This window comes from Polypterus senegalus, chromosome 3, assembly GCF_016835505.1.
Source record: "Polypterus senegalus isolate Bchr_013 chromosome 3, ASM1683550v1, whole genome shotgun sequence".
Lineage (NCBI taxonomy): Eukaryota > Metazoa > Chordata > Cladistia > Polypteriformes > Polypteridae > Polypterus > Polypterus senegalus.
In genome coordinates this window covers 39,717,559-39,733,163 of record NC_053156.1, presented here as the reverse complement: position 1 = coordinate 39,733,163, position 15,605 = coordinate 39,717,559, and the positions used below count along the sequence as shown (strand labels likewise).

The window sequence follows — 15,605 nt, the reverse complement described above, 5'->3', positions numbered from 1 at the left end:
AAATACACACTTTAAATCTATTAACCTCCGAAGCGTTAAGGCAAAGAAAGACAAAAACATTACATTTTTTCAATAAGGAAAAATGTAACAAAAAGATGTAAATACCAAAACATCAGTATAATCACAGTAGGTAAGGTGTGTCCGGTGTCCACTGCTGCACTGATGCAGAGTTAGCACATGTCCTTTGTGTGACATGTTTTAAAACAGTCATCAACACAACGGCTGAAAGTGCAATCGGGACAGCAGAAGTGTGTTACTTTGCATACTTTTCTAATAATATTTTTTTTCTGTTTCTTGCACATGGGAGTTTAGAATGTCAGCGCCTGATCCATATGATCAACATGTCCCTTGTGTTATTGTAGGCGACCACAGCACAAGGCTTCCACATTTCCTCTGACATGAACATTGACAGTTGCTACATTGTGAACAGTGCTTAGGGGGCTAATGTCTTTCTTGTTCTTTGACTTGATTGCAATCACTTTGCCTTTTTGCTATGCAGCTACACGCGCCATGGTGAAGTTTCATGCGACTGAGGTCACCATGCAATTCATGATGGTTCATCAACTGAGATGAGCCAAGACAAATGAGGACACATGAACAAGCAAGAGGTGGTGCAAAGTGCTGAAGTGCTTCTATTGTCTCAATTATGAACCATGGAAAATCACTAAGGGGACTGAAATCAGTCGGACACAAATGCAAGAGCAATTAGCCCCAGTCATCCCACCCAACATCCCAGGGCCACAGAAGTACTGACACACCCTTGGAACCTGAGCCTTGGACTGTAACGCGTTTCACCAGAGTGCATCAGTTTCACTTTCTGTGTCAACGCCCAATTCACATTGTCATCACTATCACTCGATTCTGGTTTGGTTTCAGTTTGTCCTAAAACCAACATTACAGCTTCTTGTTTACAAACCATTGTGCCTTTTTGTTGAAGTTTAGGTCCCACTCATGAATACGATGAGTTACCATATATTGTTGTGGCAGAATAAATATATAGATGTTTTTTATAACATGATGTTAATTTAACCCCAAGAGGGCAGAATACTGTCCAGAGTGTAATTTGGGTTTAACACTATATCGACCCATAACAGATTTTCCCCGATTCTGGGTTAACCATTTTTACTTCAAACTATGAGGCAGAGGGAGGCTTGGGGTTCGCGCCAAGAAGGTTAAGGTATGTGTATGCTGGAGAATGAAAAGATACTCAAACTTGAGTACCACATATTCTTCTTATGTCACTGTTTATTTGGACCAAAAGTGAAAGAAAAATGATCCTAGGGTAGTTGCAGCGGTTGTCTTACCTGAAGTGTCACTGCCCCTTCTAAATTTCATAAGCCCCTTATAAACCTTTCCCTAGCTCTGGCCCTACTGCAGCTTTTCCCTTTGTCTGAGTGTTTCTTTGAGCACTGGAGTTTTTATCCCACATTCCAACAATGTGTATGTTAGTGTGAGTTTGTTTGTGAGCCTTGCGGGAAACTGGTGCCTTCACCAGGACTGGCCTCATTCATGCTCTGACCCTGAACTGTAGGTGGGAGACACTTTGTGTACTTTGTCGCCTGGAGATAAACTTACAATTATTGACACAGAACCTGGCAATAAACTTGCAGATGACACTAAAATTGGAGGAATGGTAGTTACTGAGGCTCAAGCAACAGAATTTCAAAAGGACTTGAACCTGCTTCAGATCTGAGCAAACACCTCGAAAATGCAATTTAATGTAGAAAAGCAAAAACTGCTACACATGTGCTAAAGGCATGTCAGTTATCATTATATTATTCTGATACATCGAGACCCCACAACCTACATTCAAGAGTATCTGGTCATGCTCTGCAATTGAGAGTACACGGTCATGCATGGCATTATAACACCTCTCCTCTGCATTCTGGGGTTCTAGGAAAGGTATAAGGTGCCAGCATCTGAGCGGGTAGCCATTATCATCATATGTACAATACAATACAATACAATACAATACAATTTATTTTTGTATAGCCCAAAATCACACAACAAGTGCCGCAATGGGCTTTAACAGGCCCTACCTCATGACAGCCCCCCAGCCTTGACTCTCTAAGAAGACAAGGAAAAACTCCCAAAAAAACCTTGTAGGGAAAGATGGAAGAAACCTTGGGAAAAGCAGTTCAAAGACAGACCCCTTTCCTGGTAGGTTGGGCGTGCAGTGGGTGTCAAAAAGAAGGGGGTCAATACAATACAGTACAATACACAGAACAGAACAAATCCTCAATACAGTATATACAGTCATGTATTGGTTACAATGAATAGCACAGGCCATATGAAACACTGATGGTTCAGTTAGTTATCTTACCAACAAGCCTGACATTACATACAGCACCATCATGTCTGATAAGCTACTTTGCCTCCAAATAAATGAATCACGGGTTGACACAGGCCACTAGGACATAACGTCTGTCAGCCACATGTTGGCATCACATATGACTTGTGTATTAATGGATTGTCACTGCTTGTGGTTAACAAACGCAGCTTCATTCCTGCTTGGTGCCCTTTTTGCAATATGAGTGCAGTAAAGTGCTTCGATTACGTTAGTACAAGACAAGGCTGCAAACTGACTTTTCATGTTGGTAGAGACATATTATGTTTAATGTACCGTTTGTAAACCTCATCAGCATATGAAAACTGAACAAAGTGCCTTGTCAGTTGTTCAATGGCTTCCAGCATAGCAGGCATGATGGATTGAAGCTTGGCTGAGATACCCCTGACTTATCAGCCAGTTCCCTGAGAAGTGGCAACAGGTAACCGACATAAACTGACGAAAAGCCAAAAAGTTTTTAAATGCAAATACGCAGCACTGGTCCTCTTAAAAGTGAACAAAGTTACAGTCTGTACATCACATTCAACACTTATGAGGTTTAATATGTTTGTCACGTTGGCACACATCCTTCTATATAAAAGAGGTCAGGATTGTCCTTCTGTCCCGTGAGTGCTACGCAGGCACGGAGTTTCACACACGCCCCGTCCATTTTGCAATGCACGATGGGATTTGTAGTTTTGTTTTTCCAGGTAAAAGATGATTTTCTACTCCAGACTGTGCGATATCTTCTTCTTCTTTCTTACTATATAAAAGCGGTCGGGATTGTCCTTCCGTCCCGTGAGTGGAAAGCGTAGCGGTATTCCGCTTATAACAGACTTACTATTTGCAGCTTGCGGTACGAAGCGACATGATGTGAGCAGAGTTCTGGTGCTCCCATCGTTCCCTTGCTTTTGTGCGCGATGCGCTGGAAAAATAGAGAAAATTATGTCTCTGGAAATAATTAATGGTGATGGGAGTACAAATGCCTCACCGCGTAGTAAATATCAGGGGGGTTCAAAAGGGCGACCTCAATATAGAAAAAAAGTTTAAACTTCATCACAAAAATAACAGAAACTACAAGTATTAAAGTAATACCGCTCAAGTGCAATATAACCAAATTAATGAGTTTGTATAAAATATCAAATTGATCTACATATTGAATTGCCTTAAGTGGTCAACTTAAAAGTCGGTCGCCTTAAAAGGCGGGTCAGCCTAGTTATAATAATGGCTCTGTGATAAGAATTATTATTCATACAAGTTTTCATTAATCTGGTTTGGCTGTTTTTCACAGCTTGATCAAAGGTGTCGTCATTTCCCAGTTTATCTGAAACATGGTGTTCACAACAGTCTGAATTGTCATAAATATATATATGTTCTCCCATCAAGGTTTATTTTATAAATCCCAACATTTGCATGGGAAGTTGTGTCTGCACATTTTGAACTTCTTTTTGTACATATGCAAGCTTTATAAATGAGACCCAAGGTCACCATTCTACAAAAAAGACAGCTGGATTTGAAGCTGTGCAGAGGAGAAGAACCAAATGCACCCCAGGACTTAAGGACATATCCTACTTTGACAGATTCAAAGAATTAAACCAGTTTAGTCTCGAGCAGAGGAAAGTGCGTGGGGACTTTATCCAGGTCTTCATAATTCTCAAAGACATTGATTAAGTGGATCCCGCAGAATTCTTTCAACTAAACAATGAATCTTGTATTCAAGGACACCAGTGGAAATATAGAGCTGTGGGACTCTGGCACAAATTTCCAAGACATGGGATTGAAGCAGAAATCTAAACAACCTTTAAAAAGTATCTAGAACAGATATTGGGACAGATTAGCTATTAGCTACACAAATGAGGATGATGGACTGAATGGCCTCCTCTCGCTAGATACGTTTCTTACGTTCTTATGCGCAATATGTTAGTAAATCCATCCATCCATCCATTATCCAACCCGCTATATCCAATCCTTTGTAAAATGTTTCTGCATCTAATGAGCACACAAGTTTAAAAGCGTAGCTAGCTTTGTGAATTCCTTAGATTATCTCTGTGACCCAGAAAGCAGTTTATGGGGCAGATTGATTAAAAAGGAAAAGTTGATTTGTGCTAACATTATAGCTGCATTTGTCCCAAATTACCAAGCTTTTACTTTTCTTCATAGAACAGTTCTGGTAATAATGTGACGCGTTTTAAAAAACTCCACAAACAAAATATCTTTGTTTTAAAAGTTTTAGTAAAATTTAAAGCAAAACAGTTCACACTAAAATAAAGAAAAAATTGATATTAGAAAGAAATAAATAAATAAAGTCATGTTTAAGACTTATTTAGCTTGTTTCATGTTTCTCTAAGTTTGGTCATACAGTCGTACTTTTAAATGTTCCTATCAAAATATGTAGTATGGTCATAAAATTGTATGTCAATATCCTATTTGCAGACTTATCTATAACAGTCCATGCTAGCAGTGAGATAGATACATTATCACTCACTATTACAGATATAGCCACGAAAGTTCTATTTCATGTTAATGGCGGTAAAAGACTGTACCATATTCTAAGTAACTATAAGAAACTGATATTCAGTTACAGTATTAAAATTAAGCAATTCTAACATCAACATTAAACATTCTAAGATTGGCTCTTACAGATACAAGTCAAGTCAAGTCAAGTCAGGGAGCATGAACTGGTACAGTGCGTTGCCACACCCAGCACACGACCAAACAACTCGGGATCCCAGTTGGCAACCCCCCAGGCAGACACGAGGTCCAGTCCCACCCTCCGAAAATGACCCTCTCTGTGCCGCAGCCAGGTGTTATGTGCACGACCCCTTGGCCTGGTCCAGCCACTCGGGTCCACAACAGTGAGGATCTTACGAGCTGGATCACCCTCGGGGAGACGCTCCACATGGCCATAGTACCGTAACTGACGCTCCCTCACAATGTAGGTAATGTACCCCATTCGGGACTCCTTGAGAAGCTACTCGATCGACAGCTTCACTAAAGAGACACAGTACCAAAAGGGTCCAGTCTTCATCTCAGGTCACTAGACAGCGTCCATGACTCGCAACCATATAGCAAGACAGGAAGCACCAGGACTCTAAAGACTTGGACCTTCGTCCTTTTGCGTAGATATCGGGAGCGCCACACACCCCTTTCCAGCGAACTCATGAGCCCCAATGCTCTCCCAATCCATCTACTGACTTCATAGGAAGAGTTACCAGACACATGAATGACACTGCCAAGGTACATTCAATATTTAACTAATTTTAGTGAATTTACTTTATTGAAATATGTTCTTTTTTTTCTTTCCAAGCAAGCTTCAGATGAATGTAAACTGGAGAACTGTTTGATTGGCTCAGCTTTTGTGTAGCTCACCAAGTGCCTCCTCAATCGTGTCAGTCAGCCTTCTTCCTTTTGGGTCCCTGACGCATCTCGAATACTCCACACTTCATGCCTACCATTACTGAGGCTTTTTGATCAGCAATCCTGGAGTCACCTTTGACTTCATCTTGAACTCCAAGTCTTTGTTTCTGGAAGAAGTATACAATTCATAACATCATTTATCAATATCAACAGTACAAGAGTCACATTTTCCTTCTATTAAACTTTTTGAGGTTCTAAATGGTAAGTGCTATCTGTCCAATCCGCCATTTTTTTAAGCTTGAAATATTCATAGTGCATTTGAGCTTTTTCCACTGCAACCTGTTCAAGGCAAGGCAAATGAGTTGTGAGGATCTGGAACAAACTACCAAGACATGCAGTTGAAGCAGAAACCTTGATAACCTTTAAGAAGGACATGGATGAGATACTGGCAACGACTCAGCTAGCAGCTAAAAAAACAAGCTTGATAGACTGAATGGTTTCCTCTCATATGTCAAAGTTGTTATTTTCTAAAACAAAAAGCAGTCTGTATGGGAGATATGAGGAGACATCACCTCAGGACACACTTATATAATCACCCACACACACTTGCAGAGAGTCAATTTATAAGCACTGCTCAGATTAGCTTTGTGTATTTGAAACTCCAGGTCTTTGCAAGCAGCACCCAGAGGTCCCTGAAACGACTTAATGAACTGACATAAATGAAGTTACAGTGCATTTCCATTGTGGCCCTCTCGTGATAATGCAAAAAATATTCAGACCAGGACAGGCCTATCCTCAATCCCTAAATTCTTTCCTTTTCTGACTCTTTTCACTGCTCTTGGACTTGAGGTGTCTCTTGGACCTTTGTCACCATCCTACACATGCATCCATAACATTGAATCCTTAAGGAACCCCTTTTATAGGGTGTATGAAGGCTAGGGGGCACCAGTGAGCCCCAAACCTCAAACACAAACACACCAACACGGGTTCAAATAAAGGGTGTTTTATTAAATTATCTTGTAAAAACAAGCACCACAACAAGTTGTCTTTTCTCTCTTTCTCCTCCACTCCTCTCTCTCGCTTTGCTTTCCTCCAGTCGAATGTTGCCATTCTTCCTCCCAGCTCCGACTTGTCTGGACAAGGCAGTGTGGTCCCATTTATTGAGGACCAGGGAGTAAAAGGGGTCCAGCCAGTTGGATGCACTTTGGGGTTATGAGAATGCCAGGGAGATCCTCCCCTGGCAGTTCCCTCTGTCATCTGCCAGGGATCCCTACAGGGCTGCTCCTCCTGACCCCAACTCCCATGTAGCCCTGCGGGTGTCCAAACTGGAACTCTATTAAACATTTTAAGCATTTGTTTAACACTGCAATTTTGCAGTGTACCATTTATTTTGTCTTCTTGCTTAGGTTGAAAAGGTTTACATTTTTTAGCTTTTCCTACATCTTACAACCAAGTCCTCAGTCGCATGTGGTAGGTTGTTGTCTTAATGTCCTACTCTGTCATTATAACGTAACATTCCCAATGCCAGTCAGTCCAATTCATGATCACAGGGAAGGCAACATCATGCACACGACAAGATCAAACTTTGGGCTGGGCATCGGTCCATCTCAGTAGACTCGGTAGACCCTTCTGGTAATGGAAAGACGCACATGTTGCTTGGTTTTCCAGAAGTGCATGATGCACCTTTAAGGAAGCATTTCTTTGCACTGGTCCTCTGCATTGACATACTAAATATGTCACATCCTTATTCATTTTCATTCACATCCACACATGGTTTTGAAGCCAACAGTGATGTGCCTGCTAGGACTCGACATATCTTTTTGTAAAATGTGAGTCTTTCTTTCTATTATGTGAAACTTTATATTGTCAACATTAAACTTAATTTTCCAGATATTTGTTTAAATCGGGTCTGTGTGGTATGTGTGCGATTTTTGTTTCACCTTCCTGCCAGGACACCAAAACTATGAAGAGATCATATGTAGTTCATACATGGTGATAAACTATTTTTCAAAAGATAACCCAAACAGGCTTATCGCAATAAACCAATAATACAATTTTTTAATGGTAAAATGGTTTTAGTGTTTTCAACAGGAAATTCCAGTCTATCAGCACACTGGACACCTGTTTTCCCTGTCTACTAACATGCCAGTCCTGGAACACTACATGCCAACTGTGTGCTTTACAATCCATTAAGGTACCTCATATGCAATTAAAGTCAGCTTGCAGACAGACAGACAGACAGATAGATAGATAGATAGATAGATAGATAGATAGATAGATAGATAGATAGATAGATAGATAGATAGATAGATACAACAACAACAACAACATTTATTTATATAGCACATTTTCATACAAACAGTAGCTCAAAGTGCTTTACATATTAAAGAATAGAAAAATGAAAGACACAATTATAAAACAAAATAAATCAACATTAACATCGAATAAGAGTAAGGTTCAATGGCCAGGGGACAGAAAAACAAAAACTCCAGGCGGCTGGAGAAAAATAAAATCTGTAGGGATTCCAGACCCTGAGACCGCCCAGTCCCCTCTGGGCAATCTACCTAACATAAATGAAACAGTCCTCTTTGGATTTAGGATTCTCACGGAAGGACTTGATGATGATGGTCACGTAGACTTCTGCCTTTTAATCCGTCCATCATTGTTGGAGCATCATGAAGCTTTGAGTAGGTGGAGGTGGCGCAGGCCACCACCACAAAGAAACCGGAAAAAGAAACAGAAAAGAGAGTAGGGGTCAGTACGGATTTTAGAGCCACCATGAATAGTTGTTATGATGAATTGAACATATAGAGTATCAGGATTAAGTTAAATTAAGATTAAAATGAAGTTATAAAAAGGCCATGTTAAAGTAATGTGTTTTCAGCAGTGTTTTAAAGTGCTCTACTGTATCAGCCTGGCGAATTCCTATTGGCAGGCTATTCCAGATTTTAGGTGCATAGCAGCAGAAGGCCGCCTCGCCACTTCTTTTAAGTTTTGTTCTTGGAATTCTAAGGAGACACTCATTTGAGGATCTGAGGTTACGATTTGGAATATAAAGTGTCAGACATTCCAATATATAAGATGGGTCGAGATTATTTAAGGCTTTATATATGAAGCCTTAAATAATATAGATATAGATTTCATATAGATAATGAAAGGCAATAGATAGATAGATAGATAGATAGATAGATAGATAGATAGATAGATAGATAGATAGATAGATAGATAGATAGATAGATAGATAGATGGGAAAGGCACTATATTAGATAGATAGATAGATAGATAGATAGATAGATAGATAGATGGGAAAGGCACTATATTAGATAGATAGATAGATAGATAGATAGATAGATAGATAGATAGATAGATAGATAGATAGATAGATAGATAGATAGATAGGCACATGGAGATATGGTTGGGCATTGGATCCTGAATATGTGATACTGAAACAGACCATTGTCGGTTTGAAGTGAAATTTGAACAAACAAATGTTACACTGACAGTGTGACACTATGATGGATCAGATCAAACAGACATGTAAAGGACTGAAGTTTACTCTCATGCTTCTTTTGTAGTGACACAGATTCTTTCCATGGCTGTTTGTCAATTACATTCTTGTTAATACAATACAATCAATTTTTCTTTTGTTTTTCTTCTAGGGAGCCATAGTAGAAAAGCGCATTTTGGCCAAAGTTCACAGCCGCTTTATTGTGACACTTGCATATGCTTTTCAGACCAAAAATGACCTTTGTCTGGTAATGACAATCATGAACGGAGGAGACCTCAGGTAGGTGACTCTTCATATGGTGTGTAGCAAAAGGGAACCAGAGATAGTGACAACTACTCCAACCAGTGGGGGCCACCAATGCAGTCCTGGTTTGGGCAAGACCTAAGATTAATTAAAAATAATTACATTCATTTGTTTTCCTCTAGCCACTAGAGGGCAGTATGTTGCAGCCTCACAGAAGTACTGGGGAGGACAGCCAGATAGCCTGGTGCTACTAGGGGGTGCTCAACACAGATGGCACCAGGATTTTGGATGGAAACCCAGAAGTGATAGGGGGCCCAAGCTTAAGGTTCTCTCCTGGTCTAAGGACCTCTGAGTTTGAAGTTCAGAGAGAGGCAGTTTGGATAGGGTTGTCAGACAATGAGAAGAGTGGCCAGAGTAGTTCCAGAAAAAAGTAGAGGGGAATTGAAAAAGAGTGTTTGATGACTTTCCAGTCCTCAACCTTGCCTTTTCATTTTTGTTTCTGACTGATTTGGAGGGATATTGATGATGCAGCATGACTAGCTTATGTCACTACGCTCACTTTGACCACAGTGTAAGATTTGTAGGTTAAACCACCACATCTAGTCTCCCCTTTTCAGTCCCTGTCCAGTTTTCTTTCTACACAGCTGCTTCTGTTTCACTTTGTCACTTTGATTCAACATGCACATGATGACATTGATCCTTAGCACCTTAATCAAGACTGGGCCGTATAACAACAAAGATGTCACGTTTTTAAACTGTGAAGTGCTCTATTTCTAGGTTAGTTTCTTTCTCTAAGGACATTCATACAGTGCCTTCAGAAACTCTTCAGACCCCTTCGCTTTTTATGGATTTTGTTATGTTACAACCTCAGCTAAAATCATTTAGATTAATTTTCCCCTTCACAAATGTAATAATAATAGTAATTCTTTGCATTTATATAGCGCTTTTCTCACTATTTAAAGTGCTCAGCAATTGCAGGTCAAGGGCCTTGCTCAAGGGCCCAAAAGAGCAGAGACCCTATTGGCATTTACAGGATTCAAACCGGCAACCTTCTGATTGCCAGTGCAGATTCCTAGCCTCAGAGCCACCACTCTGTATTCAAATAAAAACGGAAAAATTCCATGGACACAAGTATTCAGACTGTTTACTTGGCACTTTATTGAAGCATCATTGGCAGAAATCCTAGTCTGCAGTCTATTTGTGTCTGGCACAGTAAGCTTCACACACCTACAATTAAGAGAATTTCTGCCATTATTCTCTGTAGATCCTCTGAAGCTCAGTCAGGTTGGATGGAGACCATGTGTGGACGGCTATTTTCAGGTCTCCAGAGATGTTCGATTTGGCTCAAGTCCAAGCACCACTCAAGAACATTCACAGAGTTCACCCTGAACCACTCCTGTGTTGGTTTGGCTTTGTGCTTAGGGCCCAGTCTGAGGTTCAGAGTATTCTGAAGGAGGTTTTAGAGCATTAGGACGATCTAGATGAGAACAGACCATTCAGCCCAACAAAGCAATTCTTCCATCCACTCAATTCTTCCAAAAAACATCAAGTTGATTTTTGAAAGTCCCTAAAATTCTACTGTCTATTACAGTACATGGTAGCTTATTCCAGGTGTCTATCACTCTTTGTGTAAAGAACAACTTCCTAATGTTTGTGTGAAATTTATATTTAAGTTTCCTACTGCGTTTTTGTCTCGATACACTGGACTAATTCCTTTCATAATTTTAAACACTTCAAACATGTTTCCTCTTAATCTTCTTTTGCTTAAACTAATTCATCACTGTAGCCCTGGAATCAACCCAGTCACTTCGCTGGAACTTTTCTAGCGCTGCCTTATCATTTTCTGTAGACTGGAGACCACAACTGCACACAGTACTCCTGATGAGGCCACACCATGAATAAAGCTTCAGCATAACCTCATTGGAGTTGTACTCAACACATCAGGGTGCTATATAATCTAACATTCTGTCAGACTTCTCAACACTGTCTGGAAGTTGATAGCTCTGAGTCCAGAAAGACTTCTAAATCCTTCTCATAAGGTGTACTTTTTATTTTCAGACCTCCCATTGTGTATTCAAATCTCACATTTTTATTTCCTATGTGTAATATATAAAATTTCATCTGCCAAAGCATGTATACTGTCCAAGTCCTTCTGTAATGATTTAACAGATTCCAAATTATCTGCCAATCCACCGACCTACCTTGGTATCATTTACAAACTTAACCGGCTTGTTATTTATATTCTCATCCAAATCATTTATATCCATATCATCAGACCAATTAATCTTGTTTCTCTCAGTCTGAAAGTCCTTTACGTGCCTTTTTGCAAATTCCAAGTAGACTTGGAATTAGTATCTCCCATTTCCACACAGGTTTTCTGGAGCTCAGCCAGAGTGATCATTGGGTTCTTGGTCACGTCTCTTGCTGTGGTCCTTCTGCTGTGATTGCTCAGTTTGGCTGAGTGACCAACTCTAGGAAGAGTCATGGTCGCTACAAACATCTTCCATTTTAGAATTAATGGAGTGAACTGTGCTCTTTAATGATGCAGATAATTTTTGATGTCTTCCTCACATCTGCTCCTCAACTCAATCCTGTCTCTAAGCTCTGCAGATAATTTCTTTGACCTCATGTTCTGGTTTGTGCTTGACTGTGAGGCATTCTGTAGACAGGTGTGTGTCTTCCCTAATCTTATCCAATGAACTGGATTAACCACAGGTGGAATCTAAACAAGGTGTAGAAACGTCAGTACTGTTTATGTCAGTAAGTAACGTAATGTTAATTTAACTAACTAGATCATAATCATAATTTACTCTTACTTTTATATACTGTAGATTACATACCCCATATCAGTATCCGATTATAATTATTAAGAAAGGCAACTATATGTGATACTTTCAAATTGGAATTTGGCAAATCGGTATTTAGTAGGCCAATGAATGATCTGATTTCTGCTCTCTTTAATAAAATATTATTACACAATCCTGTTGTTATATAACTGTTATACCTTGTAATTTGAGTCTATGATATTCACTGCCACTATTTGGCCACCCCACTAAACAGATTCTGGAGGCACCCCTGGTTGGATGTAAGAAAAAAATTAAAAACTTTAATGGCTGTAGCATAACAAAATATGAAAACGTGAAGGGGGTCTGAATTCTTTCTAAAGGCACTATTACTTACATGATGGACATGATTTTTTATATTTTGAGAAATCCTAGTCATGCACTTAATAGAATTGGTTCTGTTTTTTTAGCTTTTAGCCTGCAGAGGTCTATTAATTTTTTTACATTTAAGATGACCCAAATGAAGGTTTCCCAATGGTGTATCTGTCCTGGTGTCTGTATAAACACAGGCCCAGTTTCTGTATTACAGTACATCTTGCCTGTAGAAGGGGCCTGAGCTGCCTCTAAAGCTTGCATATTGTAATCTTTCTAGTTAGCCAATAAAAGGGGTCATTCTATTTGACTCCTCATTGTGACCATTTAATAATAATAATAATAATAATACATTTTGTTTATATAGCGCTGTTCCCATACTCTTGTCACTTATTTAACAGAATTAGCCGACATCGTGTGTGCCTTCATCAATCAACATGTGCTGAGTGACTGCCCTTATTTTACAGGTTTCATGTCTACAATGTGGACGAGAAGAACCCTGGGTTCAATGAGGAGCGAGCTTGTTTCTACACTGCTCAGATCATCTGCGGTCTAGAACATCTTCACCAGAACAGGATTATCTACCGGGACCTCAAACCAGAGAATGTGCTGCTTGATGATAAAGGTTTGAAAGAAGGGTGAAGCTTTCATACATGCGCTGCTGGGAAATTTAAAAAAAGCAAATGCTGGATCCCGTCACAGAGGATCTTCTAAAGAAATGTGCAGAAGCCTCTGCTGACCAATTTAAAAGATAGCGGTCTACAAACATAAAAATGTTACAAACAAGAAGAGATTATTTAGTCCATAGTGTTGGTTGGTTAATATACTTCATTTAGGCTGATTTGCCTTTCTTAATTTTGTTGTTTATGTATATTTTTAATTATTTAATTACACTGCTTAGAGTATAAGATGGTAAGGTAAATGCAGAACTTCTAGAGATAGGCTGGGAGCCCACATGGAGATTCTACTCGTACAAAAAACGTCATAAAACTCCACTAGGTAAACATTTAACAACACTAAGCCTGCCCTAAAAGAAACCTCTAAAGAAGAAATTGGGAAATGTGATTAGCACTAAAGAATCCAACCAGCTAGTCTAAATCATAAAGTAATAAATTACAGAGAGAAAGAGTGAGAGAGTCCAACATTGTTAAGAAAGCTGTACTGAATTCATTCAATAATCCTGTAGAAGAATATATCTCTATTATAAACAGGACAGTGAGACTAAAGGGCAGCTGCTGTACAGGCTTTTAAATGACTGACATGCAGCGCAACAAGCAGAGCACTCAGCTCGCCAGAAGCAGCAGCAAGCCAGCAGCTGATCTGACTGCATCTCCTTAGCGTGCGTTCAGTCGCTACATCACAACATGAGCAGTGTTATACGTCCTGTGAGAAAGAGATTTAACCACGCCCGGGAATGGAAATAAAGGACAAAGAGTAGATGACAAAGTAGAACGTCATAAAGAATTCAAAAATGTTGGTGGAGTACACATGCACAGCAGGTTAGAGATAATGGAAGTACGAAAATTCCAAAGTCTCTAAAAAAGGATAGGAAAGATCGCATTAGCACAAACAAATGGAAATTATTACTCGGTGAAATAATAGAAAAAAGCTTGAATATATTGTTCGGATTTAAACTTTAAGTCGGAGACTTGTAGCGTCTAATTCGTGTTGCCAGCGAGAATTAAAAGATTCTAAAAATGTTGGTGCGGTATGAAGTCCCGTGAGACGGAGACTTTTAACATGAGATTCTTTCAAGTCACACCCTACTTACAAGTATTTTCAAAGACCACGGTCATCTAACCTCAGTTATGTGAATGCTTTTGTCTCACACACGTCCTGTGCTCTCAGCTCTTATAAATTTTATCAGCACAATAATTTTATACTTTCTAGATGACACATCAACGACAAAGCAAAGAACAAAGAGCATGGACAAAAATTAGAGAAAGTTGTTTTATTTATTAGAGACAAAGAAATTATATTTACTCACAGGCAGTTTTATGTTGCATTGTCACGTTGTAAGTCCAAACATGGAATCAAAATTCGATGCGATCTTGAAGAAAAGTTCATTCCAAATATTGATTTTACTAAAGTTTTAAAGTAAAAGTGAAAATGATGTATATGTAACAATTCCCATGAAAATAACAATATCTTTAAATTGTATATCTGATAAACCAAACCCAGGCGCAGGCAAGCAAAGCCCCCTAGTTAATGATAAAATTGTTTTTGACATAGGGTCATGCTCTCCAGAAGAAATTACATAAAATTTCATCCTTCATGAAAACTGCTAGGTATTTAAATATAATTTGAAAGCAATGAGTTCTTGGACACTGCCAACCCACAAGGTGGCCTGACCTTATATGGAAAAAGCAAATAGATGTGTTGGGTATTAAGGTTGTGTGTGGAGTCTTCAGTATTCCTTTATTAGCCAAAAGATAAATGATATTTAGCTGAACAAAGAACTTGGTATGAGAGAGGGGTTGGGAGCATGCACTGATATAAATTGTTGCCATACTCACCATCATGAGATAGATAGATAGATAGATAGATAGATAGATAGATAGATAGATAGATAGATAGATAGATAGATAGATAGATAGATAGATAGATAGATAGATAGATAGATAGATAGATAGATAGATAGATAGATAGATAGATAGATAGATAGATAGATAGATAGATAGATAGATAGATAGATAGATAGATAGATAGATAGATAGATAGATAGATAGATTAGATAGATAGATAGATAGATAAAGTATCTATCTATCTATCTATCTATCTATCTCATGATCCCAAACTAGGACCAATTAGGACAGTAGTGCAACAGGTGACACCTCACCGCCACACTAGTTTGAATGGGATGGAACAGTGTGAGGTTTTTTACAGTGGCTGGAGTGCCAATCCTGCCACCAAGCCCCAAGTTCTCTCTGCAAGGCTGGATGCAGATTAACGTCATACCCGGGACTGAGAAATTGCAAGTAAACTGCATTGCTCAAGGAAGCCCAACAGAGTGGAA

General features: G+C 39.2%; 1 protein-coding gene across 1 annotated transcript in view; it reads left to right on the top strand.

Annotated features, from left to right (window-relative positions):
- grk1b (G protein-coupled receptor kinase 1 b) overlaps window positions 1–15,605 on the top strand; it is a 68,012-nt gene that overhangs the window by 26,123 nt on the left and 26,284 nt on the right. Inside the window, exons 2-3 of the mRNA XM_039749626.1 lie at window positions 9,343–9,470; window positions 13,057–13,214. Coding sequence (XP_039605560.1) covers window positions 9,343–9,470; window positions 13,057–13,214 — 286 coding nt within the window. The remainder of the gene's footprint in view (window positions 1–9,342; window positions 9,471–13,056; window positions 13,215–15,605) is intronic.